Below are 19631 nucleotides of genomic sequence, written 5' to 3'. Positions count from 1 at the left end.
GTGAGCTGCTCTTGTAGTTTTAGAGATTCAGTCTTAATTTCTGCCGTGTTTAATTCAAGTTTTTATATGTTTGCCACCTCAGACTGAGAATTTGTGCAGTTTCCTCTCATATGATATAATCAAATGTGTATTAAGACAAACACCTTCACAAGTGCAATGGTTGAGCCTATCTACTACTCATACCTAAAAAAACACAGCAAAAACAGATGTGTTCTGGTAACAGGAATATATAACATTGTATTTAAATAGAAGATTTATAGTGATGTATATCTTTAGGGTAAATCTTCTCAGCACATGCACAGATTCAACTAGACCTGCAGTCCTAACTGGTTTGGGGTGTTAGAAGATCACTTGGACTTGACCTCCCATACTGTGACTTAACTAACTTATCCCAAAGAAAACAGTTGAAATCCTTTAGAAATTATCCAAACCTTAATTGCAGTAGTCAGTTCAGCTTCAAGTCCCCTACTACTGATGATTGCCTACTACAATTTCTACGAAGCTGAGAGTGGACTTTGATGGTATATGACTCAGAAATGAAAATCTTAAAAAAATTAAAAGACAAGTCTAAATAGTGAACACATAGTTTTCCCCACGGGGACATGAGTAAGGTCATATGGTTGGAAACATAGGGGATGACAGAGTTCTTCATTCCTCTTGTATTCAAACATTCTGCCATGTGACCTGTCTTTGTAATGATATCCAATAATTAAAACCTCCTTCTATATCCCTTGCAAATAATCATTAGGAAATTGTTTGAGATGGTCTGAGAAATCATTTCTTACATTCCCTTGTCCTGTTCTGGCATACAGTTAGTCTTGTCAGAATCGGAGGCAATGGCCAAGTGGGTAGAGTGTTCGTCTTGTATTCGGTATGTCGTGAGTTCGATTCCCGGCCGAGTCATACCAAAGAGTTTGAAATGAAACATTCATGTACTGCTTTCTCTGCTTAACACTCAGCATTTGGTAAGAAGTACGGTAATTGAACACATGCCACTACTGGTGGACTAGCCCACTGCTAATAGTGATCTCACAAAGTTGTGTGGCCCAAGGGCTATTGAAACAGAGATGGGTGCCACCCTTGCACCACCTGGTGCAGGAAGGACTTCAAAATTCTGGCATACAAATATTGAACCAACATAATTTAAAACACAACTGTGGTCCACAGTGTTGGATGAGAGAGAAGAGTCGCCGCAGCAATAAGCTTCAGCACCATGATGGTGTCACCTGTGGACATCATGGGTCAAGAAACAAGATGGTAGCCACTGACCCATGGCTGGCTGGGGCCAGTGCAAACTATCACGGAGGAGAAGTCATTTCTTTGTACCCCATCTTGGCAGCTAATCTTTCTATTGTTGGATGACAGGAGTGATAGGGGCTAGCTAAACGTCGCTGGATGGGATGTCAGATCATGTCTCCATTTTGTTTGGGGAAATCAACAAAGATGTCAAATAGTCAATACTTGTCATATTGCACTAAGCTTGTGTTGAGTACAAGTTGATAATTCAGGATGCTCATTGGTTGTCTGGGGTGGTTCTTAGTTTTTCTTGTGTGCTGGTCTAGATCTTTGTCAAGTGCAAAAAATCATGACGTGTCCTTTTTTTTAATTTTGTCATGTCACAGTGATTTAGTTAGTACTAAAGATGAAAGCAAATAAAGGAGCCAATGAATTGGTGTTTGGGACATATTCTTTGCAGTTTTTAAGAACCTAAATGATAAGAGTTGGGGCGACCTGGTATGCTTGGCTTAAAATGCAAGCTGTTGCAAAGCATTGCACTAACAGCTAATTGAAAAAGCATTATGCTTTATGCACCTCTATAGAGAATAACTGCTTTAAATTTATCTTTCTAACTTTTTATCTGTCATTCATTAATCCTGTGTTGGATGTTGTTTCCAGGTGCAGTTTGGGAAGTTCCAGCGTAGCAGGTACTACCGTGACATCAGCCACTCCAGGGTCCGCTGTCGGAACTGTGACCAGGTGGGACACCTGTCCAAGGTCTGCCCCAAACCACCTGTACGTACACACACTCTCAATTTCAGTGTTGTATTCTTGTGTTTTTTGTGACTTGGTTATATGGATGGCATTCACATGGGCATCAGTTTTTCATTGCAAAAAGGAAAGTTTTGTACCATACTGCAAATCGTACAAAGAAGCTGTAAAATGAGGAAATATATGTCTTAAATTACAAAAAAAACGGAAAACTATTTTTTTCGCCCAGCACCAGCCCCCCCCCCCCCCCCAAAAATTGCAACATAGGTTTGGTGAAAGTAATTTTTTGCCATGTGTATCAGCATAAGTAAGCTGAAAAATGTATTTCAAGCCCTGAGTATTCCAAAGTCAAAGACGAAGATGCGAAAGAAGAAAAATAAAGAATTCATTGTTTGGTTAGCATGTTCTGTGTGTTAAGTCATTTGTTCAACCTTCCTAGCCTCTTAAGCCCCCCACGCACTGGACCCGCGGCACACTGGCGGCCATGTTCTTCTATCCCACTTGAAACTTGCTGTCCCATGATGCATTGCTTATATAGGAGAGCCAAAGAGTTCTTTCGTTCCTTCAGGCCCTTGTAGTGCCCAGTGGCACATATTAAAGGCAGCCAGTTTCCTTGCTGTTTCAGTTGCAGGGTACATTTTATAGGGAGGGGTTGTCACATGTAGCCCTTCCAAGGCACCTCCTCGAACACAGGCCCCCATTTTACGTCCCTTCCAAAAGACGGTGCAGCCCTAACCAAGATGCCCTGAACCAGGACTGAACCGGAAACCAAAGAGTACTAAGCTTTTAAAGAAAATCATACAGGGTTTTAGAGTGAGTAGAACAATTCACCTGCAGTATGTCTGGAGTTTTTACGTTAAGTTGTGCACCAGATGTGCTGCTGACCGCAAAAAAATTGATAAGAATTGTGCAGGGCTTTAAAGTGAGTAAAACAATCGCCTGCAGTATGTGTGGAGGTTTCACGTAAAGTTTTGCGACAGGTCTGCTGACCGCTGTCTTTAAATTAGGCCATATTTGGGAGGTAAGTGAGCCAGCTGTCTCCACCAAGAACCCACAGTGCTCCCAGGGGAGTGCCTTCTCCTTTCCCTGTTAGATGACATAATGAATATATCAGATTTGTATGATAGCATAATGAATACGGAAGATTGTATTGAGTCATGGTCTGTGGGTATTATCGAACAGAAGGCACTCCCGATAATTCTATATTAGTGGGAAATCAATTTCTGGGAGATGGTGATTTCCTCGTATTTTATATAGGTGGCATAATTCATGCTGCGGCAACACGACGATAAAACTTGGCAGGGACACTCCCACCGCTGCTGACTTCATAAAATTGCAGTTATAGGTAGAACTGCAAGACCAGGAACCAATGGCCCATGTGGGCTGGCAAGATTTTCAAGTAGAGGGTGTGTGTCGTTGACATGTGACGCAGAACACGTATTCCTTACTTTTTGATGAACAATTTTTTTTAAACAAAAAAAGTGGTAAACTTGGTCAAATTTGTGGTCATAGTTTTAACTGTGACATGTTGGCAGCATAAAACACTGCAGACAAATTTTTATGATGAATCATTAATAGTGAGGTCTGTTTTTATGATAAATTGTGGGTTTGATGTGACTGTGTGGCTGTGTACCAATCATATGAAAGATTGGCAGAAAATGTCTATAAACTTCCATCAAGTTTAATTTCCTGCCTTTGTAAACCTCAACAACTGAGGAGGCAGATTTCTGTAAGATTTGGGCTTCATTGTGGTAGAAAAAGTAATGAAGAGTATTTCCTTATCTTTTTCTGGTAGGGTTAAAGGAGAGACTCTTCAAACAACAGACATGGGTGATGTCACATGACCAAGATAACCTTTGACCTCACACACCTGTTCTGTTTATGTTTATCATCTTACCTACCCAGTAACTGAAGAACTAGTACTTTTAATTTTAAGGGAGTCATTGATAGTATTGCTAGGTTTAAACAAGGAGGTTTTCTTTAAAGACTAAACATACTTTGTGTTCTCTTGTTTGAGGGTGTACACAGTAGTACTTCCTCACACCACACAAACAGAAAATTCAAAACGTTTTTGTAAGTTTAAGACCCCAAGAAGGAATTATGTTCAAAAGTATGGGGTTTGACGTGGAAGAGTCTCTTTACAAGGTTAATGATGCATCTAATCATGTGTGATATAATGCATATAAGCCATCCCCAAAGTTGTTAACAGGTGTTCTCAAGCAGAAATGCCTGTTCATGGCTTGGCATGACGCCCCCACCAGAAATTCATGAATCGTCCTAAGTGTTTACAAAGCTGAGTATTAGCTGGCTTGAGAGGAATCTGTTTTGGAATCTCTCTCACCCCAACTCAGACATGCCATCAGAAGTCCATTGTCCTCCAAAAGACAAGGGGTCTCCTAAAGAGGTTTCTACCATATATGGACACAAAGTGGGCTGAATGGAGCGACTCGTTTGTTGTGGTAGTCCCTTTGTGCCAGGCACTTGTCCCTGTCTTTGAAGTCACATCCACTTTTGTCCCCGCTTTTCCGAATGTTTTCTTTTGCTTGGAAGGATTTGAACTGGTCCTGGTGGTGGCGAGGAGGCGTTTTTAATCAAATTTTGCAGGGGATTAAGAGCTTATACACCTGGTCTGGTCTTACTTCCCGGGCCTAACACCACACAATCTCGGGGTTATCTGGTCCCTGCATTGACAAAAAGCATTGACATCTGTGCATTGAAGGTGCAAAGGAGTGATTATGGGAATTTGGAATAATGACAATGTTTTGAGCTACACCCTGTAGCTGGGGATCTGGCATAGAAAAGGTCCTCCCCCGAGGGGGAATTCTTTACCTATGAAAAGGCCCAGACTCAATGATGCTTGAAATGTCTTCATTGAGGGGAAAACTTTTCGAATTAGTCTCCCTCTGATGAGTCTGCAAAGAACTGAACAAGTCTTGTATCATTTCTACAGACTCAACTTGTGCATTTTTTCGCAATTGGAGGGAATCTCGGTGACTGTCCTATGCATTGATGTTGTCCCTTATTTTGTTGGGAATGTCCTGTGAGACCCAAACTGCATTGTTAGAGCTTCAGGGCTCTTTAAACATGACAGCTGTTTTAGTGGCTGGGATCTGAGGCAGCGCCCCTCCGAGGGGACATGTTGTCATCCCGCTGTATTGGCACTTCTTTTTCCCACAGAAAGCAGGAGCTTAATCTAATTAATTGTCAGGGAGCTTGTGTTTGGGGAATAAAGCGTACAATATGAGACATTCCTGCCAAAGGGACTAGGCCAATAAAGAAGGAGCTCGCTGTCACCCTCGGAATCGATGATAAAGTGAAATACCTCCCTTTGTATTCCGTCGGTGCTCAAGTTTCTCCAAGGACTGATGGTGCCTCTGCTAGCCTGAGAATGCATACTAAACAGGCACCGGCTAAAAACAATGATGGAAAATTAAGGGGACCCCAGGAACTGCCCCGCCTGCCCTGTTCCAGGCTGGCGCCGCTTGGGGTAACTGTATCGTCAGCCCACCTTATCGGAATAACTGTTTTTCATGGGCAGTTGATCGCTGAAATGGACTGTGGAGGCCCTGCCGCTGGCAGTCGCCTGCTCGCAATTTGGTATTCGACATGCACCGCTGTCACACCTTGCGGCAACCTTTGAAGGCAGGCCTTCCGATAGAAGGGGCAACCTCGGAGCGCTCGTTGAAAAGTATCTCCTAAAGTCCCCCGACATTTCTACCAGAATTCAAAACATCAACAAGCAGTGGGCATTTCTCAGTAGAGTCGTCTACTCATGGGATATGCTTTTGTGTGCAAAATTGTGTCCGCGAATGAGCGTTTCTCGCAGAGAAACTCTTTAAACTTGTCCCCACACAAAGTGATCTTAAGAAGCACCTTGGTATCCAGACGAAGGGAATGCCCTCTCCAAGGTTCATCAGGCTCATCAGGAAGTATCAGACTGTTTAATTAATCGATAGGAGGTCGTTTTTCAGGAAAGACACCTTATTTTTCACAGTTTCTTGACTGCGGGGACGATTGTTCCTGGAGCTAGGCAGCCCTGCGTTGATTGATGATCTCTACTGGCAGACACTTGCTGTCATGGCAGAAAACTTCTGCCACTGAGAAGACCGCGAGGTCTCATGGGGAACCCTTTAGGCAATTTCCTTACATCTGCAAGACTGTTAAAGACATTTTTCATTTCAAGATGATGTGATGGATGCAGGTCTGATCATATACACTGTATGTAGCACAGGGCGGAAATTTGCTTGTTTGGAAAAATTTTTTATCCTATCCGTCTAAAAATCTGAACTTCGTGACATGAAATTGAGGAAAACTTATTTTTGTAAGCTTGATATTACAGATTTAACAACAAAAATCAAGAACATGGGCTCCTAAAAAGTGAGTGGAACGGAGAAAATGTAAAGCTAGAGACAACCCTAAAGTAGCAATGGGCATATGATGTAATGGAAAGTTTTACAATGTCTGATTCTGAATATGACGACTTCACTATCCAGATCCTTTGAATTTCCTTGCAGCATTTGTTTCACTACCGGAGGAATTTTCATTGATGAGGTTTATTTTCAATCAATAAAGCTGGCTTGGGAAAGCAGCAAACTGCACTCAACACAAAAACTGCAGAAATTTGAATTTGGAAAGCTTATTTATTGCCCTTTACAACTTACCCCATTTGATATGATCACACATTCATGGGTTGAGCACTAGGGCTACTTATGTGAGTACATGTGTAGGTAAATTTATTTTTCCAAACTTTTTATGTTGAGTGTAGTTTTTAATCATTAATTAATTAATCAAAGCTGTCTGTAGATTGATGCTACTGTAGATAGAAGTACAATTTCTTCTCTGACTAAGATTTTAGTTGAAAACTATTTTTTTTTCATAAACCATAATGATGGCAGTATACCGAAAAGACAAGTCCTGGACTGTGTTTAAACGATTGTCTTTTTGACTTTGCCTGTTTGATTAGTTGAGTTGATGTGTATGACAATTTTCAAACTTTGGCAAGTCTCTGAAACAGGATACACTCTTGCTGACTACAAAACTTCCTGTATAATCATCACTCCCTGAGTTTATGGCTATTCCTTTAATTTGAAGGCACACATTTAGCTATCTTTGCATGTTTCAATCTTGTTGTGACAAACAAGATGGCCAAAATAAATCACACCTGCCCAATCCAACCCCTCAAAATTTTGTGAAAGAATGCAGACTTCTTGTCACAATACTATTGCCATCCATTTGTTTAAGCCGCCGGTTTGAGGATACCATAGGAATGCTTTATCGGATTGAGAATTAATAAAGAAAGGCAAACAAAGATTTGCACCTGCTTGAAGATTGCGAAACAGGTGATTACATGTTGCTGGGAACGTTCCTTCGCCTGATGCCCCCGGGGTACGGGGCAAACTGGAACTATAGAGGTGTCAAGCCTCTGCCAATCAGATTCCCCCGTGCTTTGTCAGCAGCGAAGGATTGATTGAGACTTGCGTGCCAAGCGGAGCCTGTCCCCCAGCAGCGACATGACAAGTTATGTCCATCAGATAAGGCGAGCCCGGAGGCCAAACGACTCAGGTTCCATCCTACCTGTTTGTGGTGGGGTACCTGTGGTGGTGGGAAGGGACGCGTAATTAAAACAGCTTAAAATAGGATTCCCTGCACCTAGTGGAGACTCACAGAGAAACAGTCCAGCACAAGAATGGAGAACTGTCTGAGGCACTACATGTGTATATATAACATGGAGGAGGTGGAAATCGTTAAAAGGAGTTATTACTTTCCTTATTGGAAAAGCTACAGTTTGTCATACAAACGATTTAGGAAAATAGATAACTGATTTCTGGATGTTCAAGTTGATGCATCGTTTAAGTATACTTTACTTTTACTGTTACACAAAAAACAAAATAGTCACATCTGGCAAGTTTGGCAGTTATCCTTTCCCTGAGCATAACACCTGGGAAAATAGTACCATGAAAGTAATATTGGCAATAATCAATGGAGTAGAAGATTTAATTACATGTTACTTTCACTGGAAAATTTGATTTTTTTCTATTCAAAACTACAGTACTGTAGGTATGATGCACTGTTCATGAAAATCAAAGAAGTTTTGGTCTAAAAACATTGTGCTTGAATTGTATAGAAAATTCAAATTAAGTTCCTTGTGAGTTCTGTATATGATGTATGTACAAATGTGATGAAAACAAGATACCGAAAGTTCAAAATTTTTGTCTGTAGCGGAATTTAAATGGTATCAGTTGGCAAGATCAGCTGCGTACTATCGTTTGGGGTAGTGTCATCCACAATAACGGCTGGAATGTGTAAATGTTTCTGTATAGATTTTTTAGAAGTATTGTCTAGTAATTGTTAACTTTTCCTTGATTTTTTTCATCCAATAATCCCATTCATTGCCTTTGGAGAATGCTGAAAATGGTTGACATAAAGGTCATTTACCTGACCTTAAACTTTTGACCAATGAGTTGCGTGAGTTTCATCCTAGCTTCCATCCTACTATGTTTAAAATGGCCCACCATTCTGGTATTTTCAGTAACAGTCATGGGTGCAGACGTGGAACGAAGCTGTTTGCCACCAGCACAATTATGATAATCTGACATTAGGGAAGAAATTGAGGTGTGTGACACGAGGTTGAACCCTGCAAGGGGGTTGGGGACACGCCTTATTAGGCAAGGCACCTGAACACAGCTTCATCACACTCCAGTAGACTCCCTTTGTTTGCTGAAGTCAGCTAGTCACACTATCATTAGCTCACCTTTGGTAATTTACTACTCCCAAGACAATAGGTTCAGGTGGAAGAACTAACCACCGGATGTCACCAAAGATAATTTGATGTACTGCGTTATGTCTGGTTTCAGTAGAGGCATCTCCTTCCCTCCCCAACAAAGTTATTTATTATTACTGTAGAAAAATGTGTGAACAATGCAGCTAGTGGTTACTACAAAAAAGTACATGGTATAGGAAAACCAAACAATATCACTTAAAAATCTTAGTCAGGAGTACCTCTTTTTTTCTATAATACTGTATTATTTTTATGTGTGTTTGGATTAATCTGTATGGGATGCAAATATCTGAAGTGAGTTACAAGAATTAATACAAAATATTGATAAATGTGTATGATACTGTTAAAAAAATCAAAATCAAAAGATTGACATGTATAGACAGTGATAACATCATCAATGACATTGTTACCTGCCATGGCGGTAAGAAGGAAATGTGACAGGAAATGTGAAATGTTTTTGCATTAAGTACGCACAGCCACAAGCCAGACTGTCAATAGACTCTGAGGGACAATTCTCAAGTTTCAAGGGTGCATGTACAGGAAAAGAGACAAGGACAGCTAAGACTGATTTTGGTCCCTCTTGTATAGTTGGATGAGTCGAATAATGGGTCCTATCACAAACAGAACATTTGAAATTATGATATAGAAGACTATAAAGTGTGTTTGGCTCATTGGTAATTATGGATCTTGGGAAACCACATAGAATTACTTATAATTAATCAATCGATCAATCAATCAATTAACTAATTAATTAGATTAAATTCAACCCAGGTGTTCCATGGCAGTGTGCAGCTTTTGACCTATCAAAGTCAAGATAGTTGCACAGGAACCTTTGTATGTTGGACTGCAGTTGTTGAAACTTGAAGCGAATAGAGTGCTTGAATCTGACACTATATTCACTCCCAGAAACTTTGTGTACCAATGTGAAGACTTTCCACTCAGACTTTGCTTTCATGTTGATCTTCCAGTTTGGCATGATTATCTTTTAAAAAAATCTGAGAACCATTGAATGAGATTGGCGTGGCCTAAGCTAAGCTTCGCTGGGTGTGTCATCATGCAGACATTTAGTCAGGTAGAAGTTAGAGGATTTGTGTCTCATTCATGATGAGGGTCTGCTTCATTTCAACCAGGTGTGGTTACAACACCTTCTGGCGCTGTACGTGAAAGAGACATTCTCCCCAACAAAGAAGGGATTGGTGATTACTTAAGCCACATTTTAAGACCCCTAATTACAGCTGACGTCTTTGCAATAATGGCGGATTATCGTAGACTTGATTGTGCAAGGCTGATCTTGTCCCCTGCACGTTTGCATCAGCTGTCTGTCAAACCTCAGCACCCATTGTGATCAAACAATGATGTTAGGAAGCTGTTTGTCTGGGACGAATGCAACTGTCAATCAAGTTGTGTCTAGAGTTGTTATTTTCTTAAATTTCTGTTGGCACAAAATTCATTATTCTATACTGCAGACTGTAATTTGTCACGTGTTGCCATCTCTACACATTCTGCTAGGCTTAGACTTTCCTGCTCTTATTTTCAAGGAAAAGTTTACAAAGCTTGGTGGGAGGTCCAACTACCTGATTCTTTTGATCCTTTTGATCCTTGGCACCAGTAGCCATGTCAGCAAACCCACATGGTATGACACCCGTATGGTGCCAAAGTTGAAGGGGAAAAACTATTGTTTAAACTGAAGCTTTTGGAAAGTCTAGCTCCATCAGTTTTGGGGTACATATCAAAACTTTTGATTCAACCTAAGGAAACTTATCGACTTTGGTAAGCTGCATTTTCCCTATATTGGGTAAAATGTTTGAATCTTGTCCAATTGTCTTTTGTGCTGTTGTTTTTAAGACCTGCAGGCCTTGGAGAGGGTTTGCTGAGATGTATCTAGCTAAGATGAACTAATCTAGTCAATGGCACTTTACCTTGTGCTCCACAATAGCACAGAACACACTAAAGCCATCTTTTGTTGCACAGATTCTTCTCAGTTGTCACAAAACTCTGCCTGGAGATTATCACGAAACTAAATTACAAGTGTACAGTATCAGCTATCACTCCTTTTTATATTGCCTACTACAAGATGTTCATTTTTCTAACACTACCATCTAGTGCTTCATTGTGTTGTCGTCTTTTTGACCTTCATTTCTATCAAAATTTACCTTGCTATGCAGAAAATTTACAGATTCAGTTTCACTTCACTTTGACAGTCCAGTCTTAGGAGACTACCTGTGCATCTCTTGAGTCCTCATATGGCTTCTGATGTGGTTTACCTGCTCATTATTATCTGTACGCTTTCCACTCTTTCCAAATGTACCAGTAATGCCTATGCTAGGAAAACAGCGTGAACAAGCAGGCCACCTTCCTTGCCTTTCTGCTTACCGTCTGGTTATACTTGTCTTCCCCAGAGGAAGTCGGCGTGTTTCCTATGTGGCGGCCGAGACCACCAGTCCTTCACCTGCCCAACTGCTGCCTGCCACTTCTGCTCCAACCCGGGCCACCAGACCCGCTACTGCAAGGGCAGGTACCGCTGTGCAGAGACCGTCTGTCTCCACTGCCACTGGAAGGGCCACCTGGCAAGGGTAAGTTTGTTTGTATGTACTGCATTCCCGGTAACACATAACACACCAGGTTTGTACTGAAGAGTACTTACATATCCCTACAGATTTATTTGATCCACTCACATTGGGAAGGACTCCTACTCTTTAATGTACTTGAGGTGTGGCTCTCCAGAAACATGGGACCTCCATTTAATGTCCTATCCGAGGGACATCCCAAGCTGAAGCTTGGTACTGAAGCAAAACAACCTTAACCACAGGACCACCATGAATTGAATTGTTGATTTGCTGATGTTTCTCTCAAAGATGATAATTCTATTGCAGTAAATGCAAGACAGTTTCGTCATCACACCGAGTTATCATTTCTGTCAAGTGCTCAAGACAGATCGTATTGCTTCGAAACAAGCGGGCGCAGACTTATCTCACACACTTTTTCATCCCGCCAATTTCTTTCCTATTCCTTGATTAAAAACCTGCGGCAATAGTGCAAGCCATGTGTAAAAACATTCAGCATTTGATGAATACCGCTCACTTCATGGGCAGCTACTGAGAAATTAGCAATAAAGTGATGTATTTACATCTGTAGCCATTCCTGTGTAATCGTGCGTTTGGGATTGCCGTTTGATGACTGGCGTACAATACCACTCGGAGCTGTGAGGACTAACGAATTTCAGATTTTATCGTGTGTGTTAATAGCTCCTCCATCAAGCCTGACATGTGTTGATACAATGCCTTCACTTTAAGAGGCAGTGGAAGTTAATTCTAACATATGGAGGTACTGGTCCAGGTATACATCAAAATATCGCCTCTGAGTTATAGCTGGGCGCGCGTTATAAATAGTCTTATGATTGACTGGTAATCTCTTTCCTAAAGTAAATTTTGAACGAGTAATAAACGAAGTCTCCTTCGCAGAAGTTTCCCTCATCAATTTGAATTGGAGACATCAATCTCAGAAGGGAGGTCCACTTTTCTTTGTCCCATGTGTTTTGCCACAAGGAAAAGTTGTGCTCTCTCTTGCAAGTAGAGAGCCTTCTCTCTAAAAGCTTGTGCTTACTGTAAGATTAGAATAGCAGCACACGGCAGTTAGGAAATTCAAATGTTAATGCAATTGAACTCCCTCTTGATCAGGGCGGACACATAACACTTGTCAACAACAACTAAATGACCTCAATTAGAACAACCACCCTACTTATATAATTACTAGAGACGTCATTGCTAATTTCAGCTACAGTCCAATTATTGTTCGTCTGATCAAGGGGTCACCTACATACCTGTCAACTGGTAATCCCTTTCCAGAAACTTGTTCTTAAAAGATCACTTTGTGTAAAGTTTGACTCTTTCTTTCACTGCCAGAAAACCTGTCTGAGCAGCAGAGGTGTATGTGAAAAACCACTTCTACTTTTTTTTTACTATGAAGTCTCTCAAACTCCAGTACCAAGGTGAATTGGTAGTAAGTTCAGCTAGAGGACCTCAGAATTAAAGGAAACCCAAGCAATGTTAGGCCCGAAAATCGGATTGTGAAAGTTAGTTTATTTAGTCATTTCTATACAATGATTAGTTCAAACAACATTATCACAATGTATAGTAACGTCCATTATGCAAAAATATGACATTGTTGTGATGTGAGAACTCACTGAAAATCATGGCTGGAGCTTGTGAAACTAAGGGGATGGATCATCATACAGCACAAGTTTGCGTGGTTTTAGAATGCTCAAAGTGTGAAGTTATTACGTAAATGTGCTAAACAATTGTTAGTAAATGTCACTAAAAAAGGATTTCAGCATTATTTTATTTCTATTTTTGGGCCCTAATATTGCTTTGGTTGCCTTTAAGGTGTATTAATGGCTTTGACGTGACCTTGAAATTCTTTTTAAAGTGGCATCACCGAACGTCTGGCAGTTTTTAGTTCCAATAGAAACATAGAGTTCCCTGACCTGCATTTATTGTCATTTGATGTGTGGATACATTGTGTGCATCTTTTCATAAGCTAAAAACTATAACTATAATTTCTCAATAGCTGGTTTGCTATTTCTTTAAAACCAAAAATGATCATTTTTAAGACAAGGAATGATTTAGTTTATCAAAACTAATTTATCAACTTACTTCAGGAAAGTTGTGAAAAGTTGAAAGTTGTCGACCTGGAAAAAAAAGAAGCATGCAATTGTCAGGGCCATGATAAATTAAAGACTTACGAGTTAAGCTTGTCACTGGTAAGGTAATGTCACTAAAGAAAAGCAGTGTACATTTGTGCTGATCTTGTCCAACCCCCTTTGATCAAGTCTAGCGGACATCTCCCAGACCTTTAAGTAGGGATTTTCCCTGTTCAAAGCAGTTTCAAGATCGTGGAGTTTGGGTCATGCCCTCTTGGGAGCTGTGGCTTGACCACTAAGCCCCTGGCTTCTATTTGTTTCTGTAATTTGCCGCTACTGACTTGTGAACCCTACTAATTATCTCATTACTAAAATTGAAAACAGGTTAGAAGACCCTGGTGTGGGTTCCTCTGCGGCCGGAAGTGCCGGAAAAGCTGGTAAATCTCCTCTCAGAAGAGCCATTGAAGACGTTCTAAAGCATCTCCTTATTTTAATGAAGGAGACCACAATGGTGTGATTAGGAGGGAAGGTGAGGCAGCTGTGCAAGCCGTCCAGCGTTGTCCCTCACTCAGTGCCTGTTGGACCACCTGTTAGCACTAGTCGTCCTGAGTCAACTGCCCGTCCAAAAACGCTGAAGCAGAAAATCTCTTGCATTGATACTGGGCGCTTGATAAGTTGTAGAGTTGAGCCCCTGACTTCACACCAACGTCGCTCGCCCCATTACCCTGCTATGTGGACTCGTGTGCTCTGCTCAATGCATAATTATCGCAGGGAGGAGGACCTTTAGGAACAGAGAGCTTCAAGTCAAGGAAGCATGAACTATTAATTGGGGGAAACTGTTTAAACTGTTTATGGGCAATTGCTTTGGAATATTTCTCCTCTCCTGGCGTAGCCCCATGTAGGGGATTCCGTCGCTGGTCACAGAACAGCCTGTACAAATGCACTGGCCTGGGAGAAATTTATTGTTGTAGGCCGGGACACTGAAAAAGGACCATTGCGTTCGTCCGTCTTGCTTGTCCACACATGCAATTGTCACCATGGGCTATCAAAATCTGACTTGCAACACTCAGTGTTGAAGCAACGGGTGTATCTATGGTTTTGGTCTCAGCACGGTTTTACAAATTGACAGTAATTGAAAGGTACTTCTGATACAGCCATTTGAGATGTTGTCCTTTTGTCTCCAAGCGGAAAGGAAAGTGGACAAGTGAGCTGAAGTAGGGCCGAGCAGCGCAGGTTTTCCTCTTGTAGTGCATCAAGATGCCTCTTGAGGGACAATATGCCAAACAGCTGTATTTGCAGGGGACTCGATGTGCTTTGTATGGAGATCATCATTGTTACTCCCTGCATCCCTGCAGCCTCAGCCTTAATGCCTCCGAGCCAAGCACTTAATTAGCAACCAAAGAAATGTGCCTCCTGAGCTTAATTAAGGGCTATTAATACCCACTTGGAAAATATGTGTCAATACTGTGTGGTGAAACTTGGTTAGCGTATTGTGCATCGCCAGTGGTGTGTGGTTGTGTGTGTTTTGCTGGCATTGTTGGTCAGGAAAAAAGCAATGTTTACGGCGTGGAGAGGGAAAATGCCTCCATACGGAGAGGAGGGGAAACTGTTTTGGAGTGACAGTGCAGCCAGTCGTGGAGTGTCGTTGAGTTTTTTTCTGTAAGTTTGTGAGTGGCCCCCAAGGGAGTCGTAAGGGGAGAGGGTATTAAGATGCTGCTGTAGACGAGATGGCACTTCACAGCAAAGTGGGTAAGGAAACAGTCTAATTTAATGGTTGAGGAAGCAAGCGGAGTATCACCGCATAATGAAAGGTGTCCTGTCATTGGGTGCCTATAATGGAGCAGGTGGCAGTATGCCATACTACTCCATAAATGTCCCTGAGTTGGGGGTCCTCCTTGTTGTGATACCCTTTGCCTGCAGCTTACCCTTGGGTTTCATTAGAACACACAGACATGACCTGTTTAGATTTATGGTGGCTTTTTGTCAGTTCGCAGGGACAGGATCCTCTGCGAGCTCTAAAGGATTCTGACGTCCTCTTTGAACTTAATTAGAATCATCGTCGCTGGGTTGCCAAGTTCCGCTGGCCATCAATCATTTTCAAATCCTGGCATTAATGTAATCAATAACAGTCTCCCAGCTTACAACATTTCATCCCACTTTAATACAATTTGGCGACCTGGGGCACAGATTGCAAGCTTGTGCGTAAGCATCACCTTTGGAGCAAAAGGACACCGGAAGGTTGGAAAAACCTGGTGGATGAAGACCAAAAAGCAAACTTTTTTTTTGAATCAGGGCTGTCTCTAGGACCTATCCCTCTGTCAAGACACGGACAGTTGGGACGGAAAATAATTTCATCTGGCGTCTGTCCAAAAATCTGAACTTTAAGATATGAAAATTTATTTTTGCAATGGGTAAACTCCCCCCAAACAAAGAGTGGGATGAAAAAAAATTAAACTTGAAGACAGCCCTGTTTGGGAGACCATGTCAGGAGAAGGAAGGATCAGGATTTAAGAAAATCTTTTTTTTACCTTTGTATTGGGATTTTGACATGAGAAAGAAAGAAAGAAAGGAAGGAATTCATAGTCGTCCCATTGGACCATTTAAATCTGAAGAGTACAAAAAGTGATAAAGGCTGCATTTTGTGAAGAAACCACAAACCAATAATCATGTGTCTCCTGAGTCCTGTAGGTATGAATTGACCCCCCTTGTAAGTTGTATCATTACAAATGCAAATTGATGTTGTACCATATCTTACCTACATTGTGTTCTATGCCTATCAAAACATCATCTCTACCCACATGTCCCTTGGCCTGACAGAGAGAAGTGTTTGAGTAAGAAAAATCAGTACTTGTGTTGAAGTACTTCCCCTCTCCTACCCCCTGTAGGGCGGGACTGTTACAAGTGTACTTTGTGGTAATCTTCCATGGAGAGGTCCATAATCCCCCTCATGAGCTGTGATCTGTTAATGAAGTCTGCTGAGAGTGATAATATACTTAGCAGGGTTACTGTACTTGGACTGGGGCATTGTTTCTGTAAGAAAAGACCCTTTTGATTTAAACCTGTCCTAATGAATATCCATATACAGTATGCAACACACAAATTTATCATTGCAGTTAACTTTGTATTATTAAACTCCAATCAGATAAAGCAGTCTTGCTTGTTTTAAGTGTATTTGTGGGTGGGCCTCCAGAAAAACTGTTGAAAGTGAAATGTTAAGTGAAGTGTTAGAGATTGCACAAAGTTGTGTGGCTAAGGGTTACAGAAACGGAGATGGGCGCCACCCTATGTGTCCTCTATTGTGGAAAGGAGATAACTTCAACAATCCTACTCCTAATTTATTTTTATAAAATCCTGGAGGACAGGCCCTGGATACACCACTGACTGTACACAGACCAATGAGGGCCTTCGTGGGGGTGTCCCGACAACGCTCTACTCTAAATTCGGAGGGCCGGCTATGTAATACTCTAAATTCAGAAAGCCTCCCTACACTCTACGCTAAATTCAGAAAGAGTGGTCGGCAACGCTCTACGTAAAATTAAAACGGCCGATTACACTCTACGTAAAAGGGGCATGCAGGCCCTCACCAATGTGAACATGTGGAGTTATGGTTTTACCACAGAAAACAATGAGCATGCCATGTTTTGAGATTATATCAGTGAGGAGATTTGTGAAAGCACACTTACGGGCTTACTAGTTGCCATGGCAACCTGATTGTCTCAAGTCTGTGATGGAAATGTGTTGAGGGATTTTGGCAGCAGATCAAAAATAGCTTAGAACAGGGCAAGCTTCTGTAGTTCAGTTGTTTTTGCAGAATGGTAACCTAACTCAGTTTGAGATGAAGCCAACTTTCTCCCCCCATATTCAAAAGACAATTGAGGATCAATATTATACATTGTAGTATGACTGAAGTAGTTTCAGTTTTATTGGGATGAACAATTAGCTTGCGAAGAAGGTATTTTTCCTGTGGTTTATAGACATACGCATGCGATACAACATGAAAATGATAAAACATATTAAGCATGTACTGTTTCTAAAATTGTAACAGAAAGTCACAATGCATTGTTCTCAAAATGTCATTGACTTTTGTAGAAATTTCTTAAGTTGTGATGAGGCCTGTGGGACTAAGGCTACAATGATTCAAACTGCAAACCTCTTTGGGGTTATGAAACCCAGCAGTCTCCTCCATGCTTTTGTCTGCTATGTATAGTACAGCTCTCCGGTCTCTGAGGGACGGACAGGTCCATAGAGATATCGCTGCTGCACAAGACATGGAAATGTCAGGGGGGACGCCTTTTTCTCACGGCTTCCCAGGGATTGGAAAAGGTGGCGACCGCGGGGAGATAACTCCACCCATGATTGGTGAAGTAAATGTTACAAATACGGGCAGACCTGATAACATTTAGCGGGCTCGCAAACATTTAGCTGTTGTGTCCGTTCATGAGTATTTATAGGTTTGGAATGGTCTCTTGTGAATGGAGATGGATTTAGAAGCTTTGGTAGACTGTATCAAAAGAGTGACCTTCATTCATATCACCAGCTTGATAGGAAGATTGTGTGTAGCAAATCCCAGACATAGTGCCACTGTCATGACTATATTTCTGTTCAAAGCTATCATCTATCAAGTTTATAGATATTCCAAATTGTGATGTAATTATAGTTCTTAGTTGTGTTATAAATGTTAAGTAATGGAAATGGGTCATGAGAGATATGTACGTGTGTGACATGTAATGTATATGGAAATGATAATGTTATAACATTACATAAATATTGTTATTACATTATGAACGACAATAATCTGTAATGAAATTATATATATACCAGTTTGGTTAGGGCAGTTCCAAAATATGAGGCTAGTCAAGAGTACAGCAACTTTCCAAGCCACATTTTCATGTTATATACTTCTCTTGATTATCAAAGGTAATCTGACACCCTACACATAGTGCACCTTGTTATTAGCATTATTACTAGCAATTCCGATTCTACTCTGACCTTAATGAATACTTTTATACGTAGAACATATTGTGTTTCTTCCTGACTACACTATGCATGTTTCAGCTATCAACTGTTCCTGTCATTCCTTAGTAACCCCCCCTGTCTGTGTCAGTATTACATATTTATAACCAACGCTGAGGTGTCCTACACCTCTACATGTAGGATGGCAGCAAGGGATCGGTGTTGCGGCGTGGGATTACGGCCACCACATGTGCCATATTAAATGCTCAGGAACAAAATTGCCTATTAATTATGTACATGTGTAATATTATCCACCAGCGAGTGAAATTGCCACTTAATTATGCAAGCCTGGAGAATTGCCACCAGTTTTAGTAGTTGGCTCTTCCTTCCGCACCTATCATAGCCACAGCGGGACGCAGGGAAATATGTTGTCGCGAGATTGCGCTGGGTCGTAACTCCCGTAAAAACTACACACATGGGTGTCATCAGCATTACGATAACTCTAGGGGGAAGCACCACATGAATAAGCGACCGTAACATTTGTCAAGACTACCCTTGTCAGGGGAATGGGAAAGGAAACGACGTTTCCCAGAATAGGGGAGCTCCAGGGAAATACCCGCACAAAGGATGGGAAATGTTTGGCATTCAGTGTTACACACCTAGGTACAAGTTTGGGTAATAGAGATATCTCCCTTTCCTGTGCATAATTGGTATCTGGTTTCTACCATTAGTTCATTGAATGCCACCAGTGCCTCCAAACTGCACAGATAATTTTCTGCTACCATTTAGCCGAAATGGGAACAAGAGCACCACATCACAATTCTCTAGTGGGAACCCTTCCACTACTTCTATTCCTACCCCTGGTCTATTATTTTAATATCAGTATTAGCAGGAATGAAATTACTGCCATTTGCATTTTAAAAGCAACCGTGATGTATAGGGTGTCAGAATTCTCAGATACCCAAATAACTGCCTTGGGATCGGAAACAAAAGTACCAGAATACAAAGGGAAAGTTTTGTGTGGTGGGTGGCATACTAGACGTAGAGGGACACATATGTTCAGTGTAATTTTCAACCATGAATAGGCTATAAATTCTTCATTTAATACTACTTTAAAATGTCTATGACTGATGAATATGAGCCACTTTTCATTATTTTTCATAATGAATTGTTGGCAAGACTTAATTGAAACAGGGAGCTATGCAACATTAGAGTCATTGTCGCCTAATTGGCTGGATTGTTTTCAAACATTAAAGTGTTCGAGGCAGCCCC

General features: G+C 41.2%; 1 protein-coding gene across 4 annotated transcripts in view; it reads left to right on the top strand.

Moving 5' to 3' along the window:
• Nucleotides 1-19631, top strand: part of LOC136448284 (zinc finger CCHC domain-containing protein 7-like) — a 62934-nt gene that overhangs the window by 23384 nt on the left and 19919 nt on the right. For 3 of the 4 annotated variants that reach the window (XM_066447645.1, XM_066447642.1, XM_066447643.1), the window contains 2 exons: nucleotides 1897-2013; nucleotides 11167-11340. In XM_066447645.1, coding sequence (XP_066303742.1) covers nucleotides 1897-2013; nucleotides 11167-11340 — 291 coding nt within the window. The remainder of the gene's footprint in view (nucleotides 1-1896; nucleotides 2014-11166; nucleotides 11341-19631) is intronic. The other variant, XM_066447646.1, reaches the window with a different exon arrangement.

Source organism: Branchiostoma lanceolatum, chromosome 14 (assembly GCF_035083965.1).
Source record: "Branchiostoma lanceolatum isolate klBraLanc5 chromosome 14, klBraLanc5.hap2, whole genome shotgun sequence".
Taxonomy (NCBI): domain Eukaryota; kingdom Metazoa; phylum Chordata; class Leptocardii; order Amphioxiformes; family Branchiostomatidae; genus Branchiostoma; species Branchiostoma lanceolatum.
The sequence above is the reverse complement of the archived record's forward strand: the minus strand, read 5'-3'. Positions and strand labels throughout refer to the sequence as shown.